This window comes from Lactuca virosa, chromosome 3 (genome assembly GCF_052849685.1).
Source record: "Lactuca virosa cultivar CGN04683 chromosome 3, Lactuca_virosa_CGN04683_v6, whole genome shotgun sequence".
NCBI classification, from domain to species: domain Eukaryota; kingdom Viridiplantae; phylum Streptophyta; class Magnoliopsida; order Asterales; family Asteraceae; genus Lactuca; species Lactuca virosa.
The window spans coordinates 137,357,939-137,377,113 of record NC_136428.1 but is presented as its reverse complement, the minus strand read 5'-3'; the positions used below and the strand labels follow the sequence as shown (position 1 = coordinate 137,377,113).

The 19,175-nt window shown below is 37.4% G+C and overlaps 1 protein-coding gene across 1 annotated transcript; it reads left to right on the top strand.

The window, feature by feature from the left end:
• The first annotated feature begins 10,643 nt into the window (after nt 1-10,643).
• On the top strand, nt 10,644-16,930 carry LOC145164101 (succinate dehydrogenase assembly factor 2, mitochondrial-like). Its single transcript, XM_079082825.1, has 5 exons — nt 10,644-10,921; nt 11,002-11,106; nt 11,188-11,314; nt 11,403-11,471; nt 16,877-16,930. The coding sequence occupies exons 1-5, from the start codon at nt 10,644-10,646 to the stop codon at nt 16,928-16,930; spliced, it is 633 nt and encodes a 210-aa protein (XP_078938951.1).
• Nucleotides 16,931-19,175: the final 2,245 nt, after the last annotated feature.

Here is a 19,175-nt window from a genome sequence, read left to right as displayed (position 1 = left end):
TACCATGCCGGGTCGGGTCAAGTCTTACCAATTATAGTTATGGACTTAGACATTAATCCAACAGTCTCCAACTTGGATAAGTCGAAAACTATTATTGCAAGTATGACTTCAAGAACCGACTGGCAATCGTAGCTCTCAAAAGCTTCTGTCGAACTCTGACCTTGCCGATGATCTCTGACCTTTGTCAATGACTTGTCCATTAGATAAGGGATCATATATTCCTCCATTCTAGATATCATATGGACTGAGACATGGATTATAATGGACTGAGACATGGATTATAATCATTCTCTCTGTCCATTTGTTGTTTCCCGATTTTCCGATTTATGACGACTGACTAATTGAACAAATCAAATCAGTCCAGGCCCGGTCGAGCACTTACATTTGTCATCACTAAATCATCAAGGGGCCCACAGATATCGCTTTTATCCCGAAGGTAAAAGGAATGGATAAACTTCGACTCATATGGCTTGTTCTACTACTTGTTGAATCATACACAAAGGCACGTTTTATAACATCGAGTTACCAATGCGTTTTCGCGCAATCAATGTACAACCAACTCATAGTAACAACTCATATCTCTAGGTTTGAAGAATATAAGATATTATCGTCTCATGATCACTCGTGATAAAATCCATGAAGTGATTCCAATGAGCGCGGGTTGAATCCAATACTCAGAACTTATGAGCACTCATGAGTGTTGTAGCACCACCTTGTCCAACATATTAGACCTCTACAAGCCCAACCCATGACAGTCTTGATTCATATCTACTTCCAACATATGACCGATTGTGGATGGTTTAAATAACTTAGTCATTCGGGAAGAATAACCTAGTTATTATGGAAGTCAAAACATGCAAAGTGAAACACAAGAATAAATGAATCTAATATGGTATCAAAACCTATGAATATAAATAAAACACTTTCTATTTATCACCATACTGATTACTCATTATTCATTGTTTCGGTTTTATCAACTTTGTACTTGAATTAAAAACACTAGTTGTCCCATGCTCCAAGCAAGTACACTATGTTTTCCAAAACAATAGCTTTGCCACACACCAAGTATGCACTCTATGTTTTCTATGATCCTTACTTTGTGAAATAAACCAATTGAACATAATTTCAATGATTCTAATTTCACAGTCCCAAATCCTTACTGCAAATGCAAGAATTCCAAATTCATGCCATTTACTGAAATCTGTTAGATTCTAAACTTATATGCATTGATCCTCTTGTAATGATCATGCACAAAGTCATAAAGACTTGACAACAAACATTACAGAGCGTTCCAAAGAAGATCAACTCCTTGGAAACATCCTTCTTGCATTAAGTTTCCTAATCTTACACAGATTTATTGAAAAATTTCTAACTTTGAAACATTTCCATATTCCATTTTGACTATCACTTCTGAACAAGAGTTGCCTCCTTACAGATTATGTCAATATGGTCCTTCCAGAATTAACATTATACTTCCAACTGTCCTTGAGCAACCAATCTTTGGTAAACCTTAGATTGTCCTCAACAATTGCTTAATCCTTTTAGTCATATCCAATTCTAGACCTTTTCCCTTCTTAATGCCCCAGGCATTTTGAAAATTTTAGAAAGGATGAATATAGCACATGTAATCGATCCTATATCCGAAGCATATGGGACACGATTCATGATGTCTCACATAAAGACTAAACCAGTCTTTTGCTATAATATTTCCATTTCAATTTGCCAAGTTCTCATAATTCAGATTATGAAAAGGGATGCCGTAATCATAATCGAATTTTAGAACGCAAATAATGGACCCATATATAGAATTTCCTTATGTTGAGCCATTCCAACATGAAATTCATATATATATCCTTGACTAAATACGATTAAAACCTCAATCTAAGCTTTTAGATTTAAGATGAAGTATAATTTCCTCTCCCTTAATTATAGCAAAACAACTCTTTCCCAATTGAAACCTTTTGTTTTCTATAATTAACATTGCTAACTTGCAACCTTTATCATAATTATCATGCTCCCACTAACATGATGATTATTAGCATAACACTTATGCTCCCACTAGCTTTGACATGTACTCAGAAATCAGCTGAACTTCTAGAAAGACAATACTTTATTGACTTTCTTACCAAAGTTCAGATTTCTAATACTAGATTGCTTTGATAAAACTTTATCAATATCATACACCTTATCTTAGATAGCTCACAGGTGTGTCTAAGCAATTTTAAGAGCTATGAAAAGGGATGCCGTAATCATAGTCTCAATTGTTTAGACCTTTGCCACTTCTCACAAGTCCATGTTAGTGTGCCAGTTAACCACACATGCTCCGCTAACTACTTTGAGAATGCAAATATCACAATTGCTATCTAGCTAGAATCTACTTAGTGAAAGTGTTTCCTCACCATCATTTTCATGAATCGGAGAGAAACCTTATGACACTTAGATTTAATGGTGTATGTATTCTTATCCATGTGAATTCGTCAAACCTTAATCACAAGACTAGGTTAGTGATAAATCCTAACTCATATGGATTGAGCTTGTGCAATCTTAAATTCTTGCCACCTGGCAGCCGAAGGGCCTGCCATTGCTTCCAAGTTGATGTGCAACCAATTGAGAACTCTAAGAACTCATATGCAAAGCCAACTTTAATTGGAATGGGCACAGAATGTGTCAACACGATAGGTTATAAACCTCAAGTCGTGTGCTAGTGAAGAACTTCAGGTTTTATTCTTGATTAGTTCTTGAGACTTTCAAGATCTTTAAGACTCCCACTGTCCTCTTGACATATAAGACTCACTTGTCAATTATTCAAGAGATAGTGTGGATTCTAATCAAGACAAACACTTCATACAATTGGCCTTAGTTGGTCTTTGTTTTATCCAAAACATCACAACTTACCAATTTCAAATGTACAAGAGTAGACAACTTTTACTCTTACATTTGACAAGTGTTCTAAACCCTTTTTAAGACATGTCACTCAAGTTACAATCTTAGAGTATAACTCTAAGAATTGTTTTTGGAACGAAGTATGAATCATCTTCTTGATTTAACCACTTCAACAATTCATAACTCCTATTCTTAGCCATCAGAATGCACTTAGAGGATGAATTGTGATAAGGTCTCTTAATCATTAAGATGATTACATAACATGATACTAAAGTACTCTCCCATCTTTTCAGATTTGAGAAACTTTTATCTTTCTGCCTAAGTTGATTCTTCTTATTCGTTCTGCCATACACTGAAATTTTTTCAATGCTTCAGAATTATACTTAAGCCTGTAAGTATAACCATATTTACTAAACTTTAGTAAATCATGACAAATAGTCTTATCGATCTTTTGTGGTGGACTTAATCAGTGCACAAAAATGTGTACTCGATCCCTTAGTCCTTTACTTGACTCACACATCCATGTGAACAAGTAATTAGTCTTAATTTTCCAATGCTTGTAAGTTCTCATTCATCATACTATACAACTTGCATGATTCCAAGTTTCGGTCCAATTGAAACTTGGGTGACGAGAAACTGTCCTTAATTGGTAAATTTAGACACTACCACAAATGAAAGAATCAAAACCATTTTCCTATATTACTAGCAATGGAATCATACAAACAACAATTTTTCACAAATGCCATTGTAAGGATACTTAAAATAAATAAAATCAAATATTTTCCTTTTATTTTAAAAACTTTGCGGAAAAACTATCCTTACAATGCAAAAGCACATGAAAAATTTGTTGTTATCTATTCCTAAGCAATATATCATAACTCCTAAGAAGTAGCTCAAGAATCCGATCTTCAAACTATGCGATAGAAATCCATCTACGCGATCATATTCAGCATATTCTTTCTTTAAGTTCCTTCACTTTTCTTTGATTCTTAAAACATCAACATGTGACCCAGTCACATCATGCATCAAGAATCTCAGAATCGAAACTTAGCAGAGTTAGATAGTGGACTTTACCTGAAGTAGAGTCAAACTTATTGACTTTAACATCCTTTGGTAAATTTGGCAGCTTTGCAACCAATGCCCCTTCCTTTGGCAATTTAACATATGGACGCATTGGTAATAGTACATGGGACTATCACAGACTTAGCCTTTCTCTTTACCATTGGGAAGAGAATGCTTTTCCTGGATTTCCAGTGTCATCATTGTCAATGTCCATAAGGTTTAGGAAGTTGATCTTAGCAAATAGATAAGATCATTAAGGGTCTTGTCATAGTCTGTTTCATAGGAGTCCCAAAGGACCTCACTATGTGACTTAGAAAGTGATTGAACCACCAACTTTCTCAAGACTTTGACACCCAACTCTCCCGGCTTGTCAATATGTGACTTCATCTCCAAGATGTGATCACACCTAGACCTTGCCTTGCCAATAGGGCTTGAGTGACCTTAAACTTGTGGGTTAGGGAGAATAATTGTAGGAGGTGAAAGAAGTATGATTTCCATGGGACATCATCTTCATTTAGGAAAGCTTGTTTCAAGAGATTTGGGAAGATCATAGATGTCTGAACTTAGACATCTTTTGGGAGATATTCAAGATAGTTGATCTAAGGTCCTTAATATGACACCCAATATGAAATATTAAGGCTAGGACCCAACAAACAATTTTATAACTTAGAAGAGGGATGTCGTAATCCAAGCTATAAAATATTTGAAGGTAGGTGAATGACGATTCACCAATTTCTACCAAGATAAACAAAATGTATTATTATTAAGTTTTAATTGGTTTTGAAACTCCTAGATTCTTTTGAGATTCATTGAACTTTTCAATGGCATGTTTCAATCTCGAGTGTGCCCTTCAGGTTTTGTGACTGGGATGCCGAGGATCACAAAACAAGGTGTGAAGTAACCATGCATATTACTTGGTACTCTTAAATGTTTACCACCCAACCGATGTGCCGGTAAACCACACACGCTCCACCGGCCTATGATAAACTTTAAGAAACCCTTTGCCTACCTTGTTAAATTAAGCTAGTGTGCCGGTAAACCACACACGCTCCATTAACGACATAAACAAAGTGCAAAGTGTAATTTCATGGATTAGCACCTTATTCACATTTTCCTAAGTAACTAAGATTGCGAATTTATAAGTGTTTAGTTACTTAGTATTTATCATTAATACTTTTAATGAAGGGAGAATTATAGTCCTTGTCCTACCCGTTCGGCTAACGACCCTCCACCGGTCAAGGAAGCGGTGGGTGAGAGTGGACACCCATTAAGCTGCCATTTTATAGGCAACAACCTTATACCCCCCTTATAGACTGGCTTCGTGAATGAGGCCCACTAATGGTAAGACTGACTTGCTCTTATACATGTATATATATTATTATCTTATAATATTATAAAGTATAAGGGTTGAATTTTAACTTTTAAAACTCTAAGGGCTAACTTGGAATTAAAGTATTCATAAGTGAAAACTTTTCTAATTCCAAAACTTTGAGGGCAAGTTTTGAAACTATTCAAAACTAATTAATTCCATAACTTATGTGTTTAAAGTAGTTTTAATTAAAAGACTCTTCAAGTTCCATAACTTGAGGACAAGTTATGGAAGACCTTAAACTAATAAAAGAATGTAACTTTTCTTTATTTTGTAACTTATGGAATTAATTAAGGTTATATATTTTATTACTTAATGAAGTGACTCTTGAACCTCCATAACTTGAGGACAAGACTCTTCATTTTTGTAACCATTGCCAACTTTTATGAGTTTTTATGAAACTTAAATGTGACTTTTCATATAACTTGAGGACAAGTTACAAAAACACATTTTAGAATCAACTCTTAGATTAAAATGGATTGAAAACACATAATCAATTAACTTTTCTATTAATCTAAGCAACTCATATGAACAAAGATAATTCACATCAAACTTTTCCAAGTATTTAGCATAACTTTTAAACTAATACAAAACATGAATCTTTTGACAATTATCTTTGAAATTGGATTAGCATGAACATTACCACATCAAAAACAAGTTTATAAGTCCAAAAACATCTTATGGTAATGTTCCTAGTCCATTTCCAGCCAAAAAAACTCGAAAATATGCTGTCAGGGGGTCCAACTCGTCGAGTGCATGAACCAACTCGGCGAGTTGGATCGTTTTGACCACTTTTAAGGCATGGACTCGTCGAGTCCCCTGATGGACTCACCGAGTCCGTTGTCCAGACAGCACAAAACTTTGATTTTTAAGCAGTTTTTGCAAGTATAACAAGAAAACAAGCCTAGGCTCTGATATCACTGTTGGGTTTTGAGCATTCTAACACTCCTAAGTGTACATGCAACCCTAAATACCTTGGATCTATGTTTTCTCTATTATAAATGCAAATATGAACTTTCCAAGGTATTCATCCTAACTAGCATAATATCATTGATTCATATGAACATAACAAGTTAGAATTACATACCTCTTTGATGTAGAATGTCTTCATGAAGCTTGAGTGCCTAGTGCCCCAAGTGTGACACCTCAAATGGTTCACACAACACCAAATGCACATGGAATGACTTGAGAGAAAATGAATCACTCTTTGAAATCGTCTAGCCCTCATATTCACACATTAGTGCACGATTTCTTGAGCCATGGGATTCTTTTATATGGTGGCTATTAGGGTTACACTATGTAACTCATAACTTTACCCATTCCTTATGCTCCATGGATTTTAACCTCCACGGAGTATCCATGGGTCACCCCATGGACTTAGTCCAACATAAGGAATCTTGGATCACAAGCCCACATATAAAAGAATGAATGATTTACACAATCAACCCATATATTTAATTAGTCTCCTTTTGATCACTTAATTAATTCCAAATTAATTCTTGATCAATACTAATTAAATAACCTTATTAATATATTAGAACTTATAATATATTAACCAACCTTAAGTGTTATTTCTCTCATTATAGTCTATCCAAATGCATGATGCCATGCAACCCAAATGGACCATGCCGGGTCGGGTCAAGTCTTACCAATTATAGTTATGGACTTAGACATTAATCCAACAATATCTAGTTGTGTTGCTTCTTGTTGTGGCCATGACTAGATGAAACAAGATCATCTATTGGCTGCACACATTATCTATCTCTATCTCTCTCCTTTTAACGGGTGTTATAACACCATGAACACCACCCCCTCTTCTTGTTGCTTCTTGTTATAACATCACTTCAAGTTGCCCACACCTAATAGTCTTAATTAAATCAAATATTAATCTCTATATTTATGGCTAGTTGACTTTATTTTGTCACATACCCATTTTATTTTTCACCTCTTTTTCTCTTGTCCATTGTCGATGTCTCGATGACAATCACCTTACGGATTTGACTGTTCGATCTCTCAACCTCATTTAAACGAAAAATTTACTTTGATTATAAAATCCACAGAAATGTTCTTCTTTATCTTCCAGATTAGGTAGGTTACTCAATATTGATATTTTTTCTAAATTATTTTCAAGTTAATTGATTGTTCAACATATGCCTACTGTGATCAAATTTATTTGGTTGTTTGTAATAAAATATTTGATCAATTATTCCACTTTTCCCATTGTTTTTTTTTCTGGTTTTGTCAATGGAAACAACAATTAATAGCTACACTTTAGGCACTTTCCGCATATGTTCTCTTTGCAACTGTTGCACACACCAACTGTTCGATGTATTGCTCCAAAGAATAATCATCTCTTGATTTCTAGATGTTTTTAAGCCAATTTGATGTATACTTATTCAATTTGAACCATGATGACTCTTTAGCATCTTGTAGGTATGATTTAGATTGGTTTAATCCAATACCAGATGTATTTATTTTCTTATTTTTTTAGTTAGCTTGTCATTCTAGATTGACTATTAAACTAATGGATGATGGGATTGAAAAACCAAAAGTGGTTCCAATTTCTATAGATTCTAATTCTACAACTTATCTTCGTAAGGATTTTCTTTATGATGTTAATACAAAAAAGCAATTGGGCATTATGATGAACCAGTAATAAACAATAGCAATGCACTTTCAGTTATTTATGTAATAATTTATAGCCTCTCATTTCCATTTCTTTCCATTACATTTACATCATTGCGTTTTGAAGGAACAAAAGAGTACTCCCAACATAAAGGTTCTTTCTTATTTTTTTTTTATTCAAGTATAATCATAATTTTTAGTGATCTTTATTAATTTTTTTATTTTCAATTATTAAGATTGATTTGGTATCTGAGATAGTCAAGTGCCTCATATTTTGTTGGAAGTTGATGCAGCCTGAAAGCCAAGGCCACAAAGAACTTCACTTCTGTCCAAATTAAAGTAGACACTACTTCTTTCAACGAGTGAGACAACACGGGCAGTAACACGATATAACATGTCATTAACACGATATAACATATCATTGATGAATTCTCCCATTTGTTTTGGTATTCTTAAAGAATGGAATAACTAATTTCAATTTCTCGTCAATGAAAAAATTGCAATTCTGTTCGAATTTCAGCAAGAATTGCAACAATTCTGTTACTAATATCGACTTAGAATGTGAAAATTCTTGAAAGGAATATAAGATGTATGTGTTTATGAGAATTATATTCTTGAAAAAATCAACTTTTATTGTTCAAAATTATCATCTTTTACAACATTTTTGAATGAAGGAACTTTTTTTTTCCTTTATCCATTCCTTGTTGATTTCCAATCATTGTTAAGAATTAGATTCTAGAATGTAATTTATTTTTTATAAAAACAAGAGTTTATGTTTCAAGCATATATAAATTATTTGTAGTTTGATTGATAAAACTTAAATAAATGTATTCTTAGAGAATATTGAAATTATTTCATTCTTAAGACAGAATATGCGATTTGTTCATCTTGTAATTCTTCTTTTACATTTTTCATTGCTTGTTCTATTCCCAGTATCACTGTTTGCAGTGCAACCTCTACATGAGTACACATTCAAAATAAATACAATAATTACACTTTGTTAGAATTTGAATGGAAAAGGTTATAACCTTCTTGATGCATAATCAACAATCAAATAATAAAAAAAAAAACAAGTCTTTATAAAAAAATACACCTGATAGATTCTATCATAATATTGAATACTAATAACCAATAAACCATAATCATTCCTGCAAAACGAGTACACCAAAACACACTACAACAACTTAATTGTTTAATATTCCAATATAAGTGTAATTAAAAATCAATGAAATAGTTACAAATACTATTTTTTTTCAATAATAAGCACAACAAATCATTTGTACTAATCAAACTATCCTTTTTACCTTTATGATACTTTGTATATAGATCAAAAAACCTTAAATTATGTAAAGTTCTTTTGTACTATAATACACATTTATGCATAATTAAAGTTAAAGAAATTGTAACATTTAAAACCTTTTTACATACAGTACACCATATATATTCTATTGAAATTTTATGTATTAACAAAAAAGTCATTATAAAGAATGTATACACAAAAGCAATTTTAAATCACATTCTGTTAGAATATTCAATATGGATTACACTCCCTACAAAACGAATTCTTTTAAAATAAGTTACTCCCCTTTATATGTTTACATTCTAGAAGATATATACACACAAAAAAAAATTACATTCTTTTGGACTTTGTTGTATGTCTTACAAGTCCTAAAAACAAACTCTTTTAAGAATCACTTTACATCCTGTATGGATTCATATTCTTGAAGAATATACGACATAAAACAAATTTTTACCATTTCAAAAATAACATTCATATCTTTACCATGTTTTTGGACCAAAAACCCCTTTTTTACAAACTAACGTTCTGACTCATTTGTTACCAAATAGCTATTTTATAAACCTTACAAAACATTATTACAGAATATTTAAACCTTTACCGCAATCAAATACACCCCTAAACAATAATGACCAGTAACCTTGTATAGGATTAACGAAATCTTCATCGTCCAAGTTAATAGGTGATACAGAAGTATTCTTGAACTTAGCCTTGAAGTCTTTCTCAATCTTGAACTTGATCGTGGACTCCGCATTCTACCAGAATTCGATACACACGGACATTGCAAAAAACTAGGGTTTTACGTAAAATTCTTGATTTGACAAAGAATGATGTTGATGAACCCAAATAAACGATTCTTATGGGTCGTTCTTAACAATAATTCCTAAAGATCAATTCTATTTCAGTTTTCGAAAAAAGATGGTGACGATAGGTAATCTATGCGAAGAATGGGGGAAAAGATATATATATATATATATATATATATATATATATATATATATATATATATATATATAGAGAGAGAGAGAGAGAGATAGGTTCAGGTGTTTAAAGTATTTATTGTGCTATTGTATGCATAAATGTAGGCCAATGAAAATTAAATAAAAAATTAAATAATTAAAAAATAGATAAGGGTAATTTAGTAATTTGTTTAGTAACTTCCAAAAATAATCCCTATAATCATGGGATAATCACTGGTCTTCCTCACCTTAAAACCTAAATAAATTATCCGGTCTTCCTCACCTTCTCATTGCCGCCTGCGACCGCCAACGTCGTATCTGCCTCATCGACCTTCGCCAAAAATCAGCCCCTTCGCTCTTCCTCCAAATCGATCAGAACTCCAAACTTGGAATCCAAGACCTTTGCTGGATCCAAGCCCAATCCGACTCATGGATAATCGCTGCCCTAATGGGACCATCACTCCTCGCTCTCTTCAACATCCCCACCGGACGTTGCTTCTTCAAATACGATGCATCGCCGACGATCCCAGACCGAATCCCGATGAGTTCTGCGACGAGTTCTGCAACGAATCAACACCAGCGACCCTTTGTGGGGTTGCCCTTCATCGTCTTCTTTATAAGTGTGTTGTTTGGCATATCACGCTTCCTTAATTCAACAGCCGCCCCGGCTCGTGTACTCGGCGGCGCATCGTCAAACGTCACCATTCCGTATCAAACTCTCTACAGGTTCATAATCTTGTGCTTGTGTGTGTGTGTGTGGTTTGCCAAATTTTGTTCTTCTATCGATGGTTTTCTGTGAGTTTCAGGCCTTATGTTAATTCATTCTCTCGTTTCTATTCTTCTAATGACGGCGTCGAATCCCTAGATTTCGATTTGTCTAACGAAGAAAGCAAGCGAAGATTAACTAACAGGTTTGATTTTTCATATCCCTATTTGACTTCCAGAAGCGTGATTCATTTCTGATTTGTGACTTTTGTTGTAAATCGGAGTAGGTTGTTTTATAGAAGCAAACAAAGGGGTTTTCTGGAGCTGGACTTAGTTCTAGGAAGTTGGGTGGAGAATCACATTGGATCTTTAGATGTAAAGGGGATCAAATCGCTTATTACTGTCCTCGACCTGGTAAATTCCACAAATATTATTGCTAATAATTACCAGTAATAGATTACACCTAGGGTTAACATCCATCTTACTTACTTTTGTATTGCAGGAAAATCCAGATTTGTGGAAATGGCTCACTGGACAGGAGCAACCTCCTAAAGCAATCGAGACGAATCCTGTGAGTTAAACGTTACTGAAAAACCTGAATTCATGTACTAGTTTGTTTCTTATGTATGTATTGTGTAGAGTGTAGATGGCTATCTATCATCAGTTTGTTAATATTCTAGATATTTTTTGTTTCAGGCTGTGATAAAGCAATTTTGTGTGTGGGTTAGTGTGGGAAGCTGAGACCGAAAATTACATATTCTGCAAGGATGAATTTCAGCATTTCTGACAGCAATTCAGCCGGAATGGAATATCGAATTCCAGTTCCGTCAGAATAGGAGAACTATTCGTCGTTATATTCTGATAGAATAGTCTACAATAGAATGATGGGACTATATGTAATAATATATTCCGTTAGAATATTCAGGTGGAATAATATACATGTTTTTGTTTGTTATTAGTGAGTATTTTATTGTCATAGAATATTATATAATGTTTTTATTTTTTAAGAAGGTAATGAAAAATTGAAGTTATATCCAAAATTTTGTTACTAGTCAGTGATATTCTCATAGAAGTTCATTATAACAGAAATATGTATACTGACATTCCTAGAGAATATAATTCTAACAGAAGGTCATTCTAACAGAATAAAATCGGGGTTAATTAAAAATTACAAATTATGTTATAGTTAAAATTGAATTAATTAAAAAATTCAGAATTTTAAAATCAAGAGAATTAATTATCCCTAAAAATATGGAAGTTTCCTTTTTTAAATTGATCTCAATTGTCTAAAATACCCTTGGAATGAAATTAGATGGTATTTTTCAATTATCTTTAATTTAATAATATGTATTAATCATTTTCTTAAAATAAGTAAAATGATTGGCCCACATTTATGCATACAATCACACAATAATTAGTTTAAATAGAATAACATAAGCCTATATATATATATATATATATATATATATATATATATATATATATATATATATATATATATATATATATAGACCTAGGTTATTCTATTCAAAGTAATTATTGTGTTATTGTATTCATAACTGTGGGTCAATCAATTTTACTTATTTTAAGAAAGTGATTAATATATATTATTGAATTAAAATAGATTTAATAAAGGAAAATTACATATTTTAAGGGATCATAGATTCTATTAATTTTAAAAATCTGATTTTACGAATTATAACTATTAATTCGGACATTCTGACAGAATATGTTTATTTATTTAATTATTTACTCAAAAATAAAAATATTCTTGAACCATAAATTCTTGAACTTCTTGTAGAATAACAAATTCTTGAACAATCAATTGAAGAATAAAAACAAAAAATACATTATTTCTTATAGAATACGGTTAACAAATTCTTGTCCCACATTTATGCATACGATAACACAATACTTAGTTTAAACAAATGAACCTAGCTCTATATATAATTATATATATATATATATATATATATATATATATATATATATATATATATATATATATATATATATATATATATATATATATATAGAGAGAGAGAGAGAGAGAGAGAAAGAGAGAGAGAGAGAGAGAAAGAAAAAGAGAGAGTTAGGTTCAAATGTTTCTACTATCTATTGTGTGCATTTAAGATTGATTCTGGACCAATAATTTTAATTATTTTAAGAAAAGTAATTAATGTATATTAAATGTTGAAGATTTAATTAATACTTATTACATCTTCAACATATAATATGTATTAATTATTTTCTTAAAATAACCAAAATGATTGGTCCAGAATTAATCTTACATATACACAATAGATAGTTAGAACACAATAACCTAACCTTATATATATATATATATATATATATATATATATATATATATATATATATATTATATATATATATATATATATATATAGGGGATAAAGAATATGTGGCTGTCATGTATTTAAGGTTAGGTATAAAACTCTCAAAATTATATAGTTTTAAGCTTAAAAAACATAATCTGTAACGCCCCGATTCTCAGGTATTGTTTAAATAAGATTTATTGGGTGAAGCTCTACTCGAGGAGTTGGTTGACCTACTCGTCGAGTAGCAGCGGGGTGGGATCGCGTGTTAAGTGACCTACTCGACGAGTCCATATTGGGACTCGACGAGTTGGAGCTGGCAGATGAAACCCTAAGTCCCGGGGTTTTGCACCCTATTTAAAGGAGCTTCAGCCTCCTTTGGCCTCTTTGCAGTCCTTTGAGAGCTCCTTAAAAACCCTAATTCGTGTGGTATTCCCTTTGGTATGTTCTAAGCTTGGAAAAAAGGTTCGCTAGAAGAGAAAAGCTAGAAGTGCAAAGGAATTGAAGCAAGGAAGGTGTGGGAAGCAGAAATTACCTCAGCTAGCATTCCTTGGAGGTATCAAGTTGCCATCCTTACTTCCTTTTTTCCTTTTTGTTGAGTTTGGGGGTTTTTCATGGATTTTAAGGTTGATAAGGTGGGCTATGGGCTAGATCTGAAGTTGTAACTTCAGATCTGGACCCTCCTTAAGTTTTAGAATCATAAAGTTGTTGTATTGGTCGTGATTGAGGTCCCTCTTGGACATGAAGCCCCATTAAGAACTTAGTTTTAGCATTAAGAGCCTTATTAGTCATGCATGCACGTAAAGTTTGCAACTTTACGTGAAAAGCATGCCCTAGAAGCTTGGATCTGTGATTTGGAGCTGTTGCATGGCTCAAAACAAGTCTGTATGGAAAAAGGACTGAATAGACTCGGCGAGTCGCAAGGTTGACTCGGTGAGTCACATGAAGATGGCCGTGAACTCGACGAGTTGGATGAACAACTCGACGAGTCCGATGAAGATCACCATAAGAATCGACGAGTTGAAGAACAACTCTGCGAGTCGGATGAGTTTTCCCTAGGATATGTATGCGTGTGTGCCCGTCGAGTGGCAAGAAGGGAACTCGACGGGTGGCCTTAGAGTTTGAACGGGAATCGAAGGAACTCGACGAGTCACCTCGATGACTCGGCGAGTGGAATGTGCTTCGAGGAACTCGGCGAGTAGCCGAGGGTACTCGGCGAGTTGGGATCAACATGGAATGTTGACTTTGACTGAGGACTTTGACTTTGACCAGGGGTTGACTGGTGGGTTATGGAGTACCTTATAAGGTTAAGGACTTATGAGTATATTATGTTATGGTCATAGGTGGTGGAGCCTGTGTCAAGTGATCCGAGAATTGGAGTCTACCTTTTGAGTCGGCATCTGCAAGGTGAGTTATCCTCACTATATCGATAGGGTCTACGGCACCAAGGCCGGCCCTTTAGTTGTTATTGTTATGGTATGCAACATGGTTTGGTCTGCTAGATCGGAATCAGGGTAGACAGTATGTTATGCTTTATGATCCGTAAGGATTGGTATGTTAGTGACCTGCTAGGTCGGTACTCTAGTTATGAGAGGATTCTATGGTTGATGATCAGTATGACATATATGTTGATGTTTATATATGCCAGTATATGATAGTTATGCGAACTTGGTTATTTGCTTATTGGTTGGGTTGAGGCGGTCCTGCTTTGTGCTGAAGGCCAACATACCCTATGAGAGGTCCGGGGAGACTGCAGGCCCACGAGGCGGACCAGTCATGCCGAAGGCTCGGGATAGATTCAGATAGACTGTAGGCCCAGTAGGGCGGTCCAGTCAGGCCGATGGCCCAGTATGCTTGGATGGGTTCAGATAGACTGTAGGCCCAGTAGGGCGGACCAGTCAGGCCGATGGCCCAATATGCATGATTGATTGATTGATTGTTACTGATATGGTATTGTCAGTGTGGTATTGGTATTTTGGGGGTAGCTCACTAAGCCCTCGGGCTTACAGTTTTCAGTTTATTGTTTCAGGTACTTCAGGAGATCATGGCAAGGCGAAGGTGTGACCGTACCGCTCCTCATCCTTATGTTATGATTTTGGGACACTCTGATGGATACTGATTGGAAAACATTTTGTAAACAATACTATTTGACTTTTATTTGTGATTTAAAAAGTTTGAATTTGGCGTGAAATTTATGGATGTTACAAGTTGGTATCAGAGCCTTGGTTTGAGTGAATTGGAGGAACACTCGTGTGAATCCAGTCTCAAACCAAGGAGATTTTTGGGAAGTAAGTTTTAAAAATGGTTTTCAAAAGAAAGGATGGAGGATGCAGAGGGTACGATCAGTCGGAACCTGTAAGTAAACCCCAAAATACCATACAGTTATTTGATATTCTGATATGTTAGAACAGCATGCTAGTGCTAGGCTATCGATCTTCAGGAATCGTGTGATAGATTTGCCTGATTATATGATACCTATTAGCCTAGGGTTTCTTGTATATATGATTGACATCATAACTGTAGATGTTTAGTGTATGCATCACGGCCGTGTATAGTTAAGATCTTATAGCCTGAGAATGTCTGACTCGACCTTAGGGTAGGGTTGGATATTCGAAAGTCTATCGGGTCCAGCGTTATGTGCGGCTAGCATACACTAGCGCTGCAGGGGCTGATGGAAGTTCCATGGAGGTGTGAGTTGTGCAGAGTTGTGGGATCAGTAGTGAGATAGGCAATATCCCCTAGTAGTGAGGGTTGAGCGCACATTATGTTGAGTATAGTATTAGGGAGTTGTGGTGATACTTGAGACAAATATGGGTAGGTGTGGAAGGTAGTATGGGCCCGTACTACTGGAAGCACAGGACCCATACGCGTAGCAAGGAAGTCACAACCCCTAGGATTTGTGAGTTTTGGTCTCCCGATGTTATGTTATGTATCTGATGTCTTGAACGTATCTTTCAGTATGGTGGTGACGAGAAGTTTTGCTGCTGGGTCCGGATCAGGATCGGGATCCGGATCAGGGTCGGGACAGGGGGATGGAGGGCCAGAGGTGCCGGTAGCACCTGAGCCCGTGGTTCAGATGGGGACTGAGGAGCTGGATGCTAGGATCCGAGAGATTTTGCACGATGAGGTCGTTGTGGCTTTCCGAGCGCAGCTACCAGAGATGTTTGGGTCGATCAAGACCGCGATGATCGAGTATTTTGATGAGCGATATGCAGCTCTGGCAGAGACAGCAGCCGCTTCAGCCACTTTGGCTGTAACTGCGGCAGGGGTTGGAGAAGGAGCCAGCAGGGCTTTCCAGTACCGGGACTTCGATAATACGAGGCCCCCGACATTTGATGGTACTCAGGATGCGATCAGGGCTATGCGGTTGTTGTCTGACGTGGAGGGCTGTTTCTTCACGTGCTCATGTCCTGCTGACCAGAAAGTCAGGTGTGCTCTGAACCTGCTTAGGCTCGGGGGAAAGGAATGGTGGAGATTGACGACAGGTTCATATTATGATGATCAGTGGGCTGCTGTTACTTGGGAGCAGTTCCGGGATATGTTTCGCACCCGCTACGATCCGCGCGTGGAACGGGAGCGGCTTGCTTAGGAGTTTTTGACATTGAGGCAGGATGGGGAATCTGTGATGGAGATTACCCAGATGTTCACAAAGAGGGCTATGTTTTGCCTGGAGTTTGCGTCGGAGCAGTCTTAGATGACTCGTTATCTGAGTATGCTCAAGACGGATATACGACAGTTTGTGGCTACACAGCGTTGTGAGACCCTCCTGGATCTACAGGAAGTCGCGAGGCGGCGTGAGTTGGAGATAGAGCTGCAGCTGAAGGAGCAGCATCAGGCACCGGTACAGTCTCAGCCGGCGCCTAAGCGGTCTAAGACCGCTGATGCACGGTCTGGGGGTCAGCAGAGTCGCACTTGTGGAAAGTGTGGCAGGGTTCATTCGGGAGTGTGTAGAGCAGGAGGGGGTGCCACAATTGTGGCAAGGAGGGGCACTATGTCAGGGACTATCGTCAGTCCGCCCCTCCAGCGGATATGAGGATTTGTTACCATTGTCATCAGGTTGGTCATGTGAAGACCAACTATCCGCAGCTCGCCGCCAAGTCGGCGCAGGGTCCCGCGCCAGCCACTGTGAGGATTGGAGATGGGAGGCCAGGCAGGGTGGAGCCTCCGAAGGCTCAGGGTCGCGCCTTCCAGCTCACGGCCGAGGAGGCCAAGGCAGCGCCGGATGTGGTTGCTGGTATGTTTCTATTCTCTGTCTCAGTTATTGTATTGGTGTTATGCTTATTGATTGTACCTGTGGTTAGGTACGTTTTTAGTGAATTCTTTGCCCGCTTTGGTATTATTTGACTCGGGGGCGAGTCGGTCGTTTGTATCTCAGACTTTCTCTAGAGGGTTCAGTGTGCCGATAGGTGATCTTGAGTGTCCGTTGCGAGTTTCTATCGCCAACGAGCACGGGGTTTCTGCTTCTTCGGTTTACCGGGGATGCGAGATGGATATTTTCGGGGTGTCCTTCCTGATATATTTGATTCCTATCCCCATGGGGGATGTGTGTGTGATTGTAGGGATGGATTGGCTTAGCCGTTTCGTCGCCATGATCGACTGTGGGAGGCAGCGGGTGGTGGTTCGAACCCCAAGTGGGGGAGAACTGGTAGTATATGGCGAGGGCACCAGGTTGGGATCAGGGTTTTGTTCGGCAGCCAGGGCTCGACAGTATATACAGCACGGGTGTGCCGGTTATTTGGCGTATGTAGTAGATACGCGGGTTAGGGAGCAGCTCTCAGTTTCGGAGGTTCCGGTGGTTAGAGAGTTGGCTGATATGTTTCCAGATGAGTTACCCGGAGTGCCTCCGGAGAGGCAGGTTGAGTTTAGGATTGATCTAGTGCCGGGTGCGGCCCCTATCACTAAGGTGTCGTACCGACTGGCACCGCCGGAGATGCAGGAGTTGTCATCTCAACTGCAGGAGCTGTTGGGTAAGCATTTTATTCGTCCGAGTAGTTCACCCTGGGGAGCACCGATCCTTTTAGTCAGGAAGAAGGACGGTTCGCACAGGATGTGCATTGACTATAGGGAGCTGAACAAGTAAACGGTGAAGAACCGTTATCCGCTTCCGAGGATAGACGATCTTTTTGATCAGCTGCAGGGTACATCTTGGTTTTCCAAGATTGATTTGAGATCAGGATACCACCATGTCAGGGTGAGGGAGGGAGACGTGGAGAAGATCGCGTTTCAGACTCGTTATGGTCTTTACGAGTTCGTGGTGATGCCGTTTGGGATCACCAACGCGCCAGCAGTGTTCATGGATCTGATGAACCGAGTCTGCAGACCGATGCTCGATCGCTCGGTCATTGTATTCATAGATGACATCTTGGTATATTCCAAGACCCGAGAGCAGCATGAGGAGCATCTCAGGGAGCTGCTGGAGGTACTGCGACGAGAACAGATGTATGCCAAGTTCTCGAAGTGTGAGTTTTGGTTACGAGAGGTTCAGTTCCTCGGACATCTCGTTAACCAGGATGGGATTTTGGTCGATCCGGCCAAGGTGGAGGCGGTTATGCAGTGGGAGACTCCGAGATCTCCCTCAGACATCAGGAGTTTCTTAGGTTTAGCAGGGTATTATCGAAGATTCATTCGTGATTTATCCAAGGTTGTCGTACCCCTCACTCGTCTAACGAGAAAGGGAGTGGATTTCCGGTGGGGCCCTGAGCAGCAGAGGGCGTTTGAGACCCTCCGGCAGCGGTTATGCGAGGCGCCAGTGTTGACACTCCCCGGGGGAGTGGAGGATTTCGTGGTATATTACGATGCATCCATCACAGGATTAGGGACAGTCCTCATGCAGAGGGGACGAGTGATAGCTTATGCATCGCGGCAATTAAAGCCGCATGAGGCGAGATACCCCACGCACGATCTTGAGTTGGGAGCGGTGGTCTTCGCTCTCAAGATTT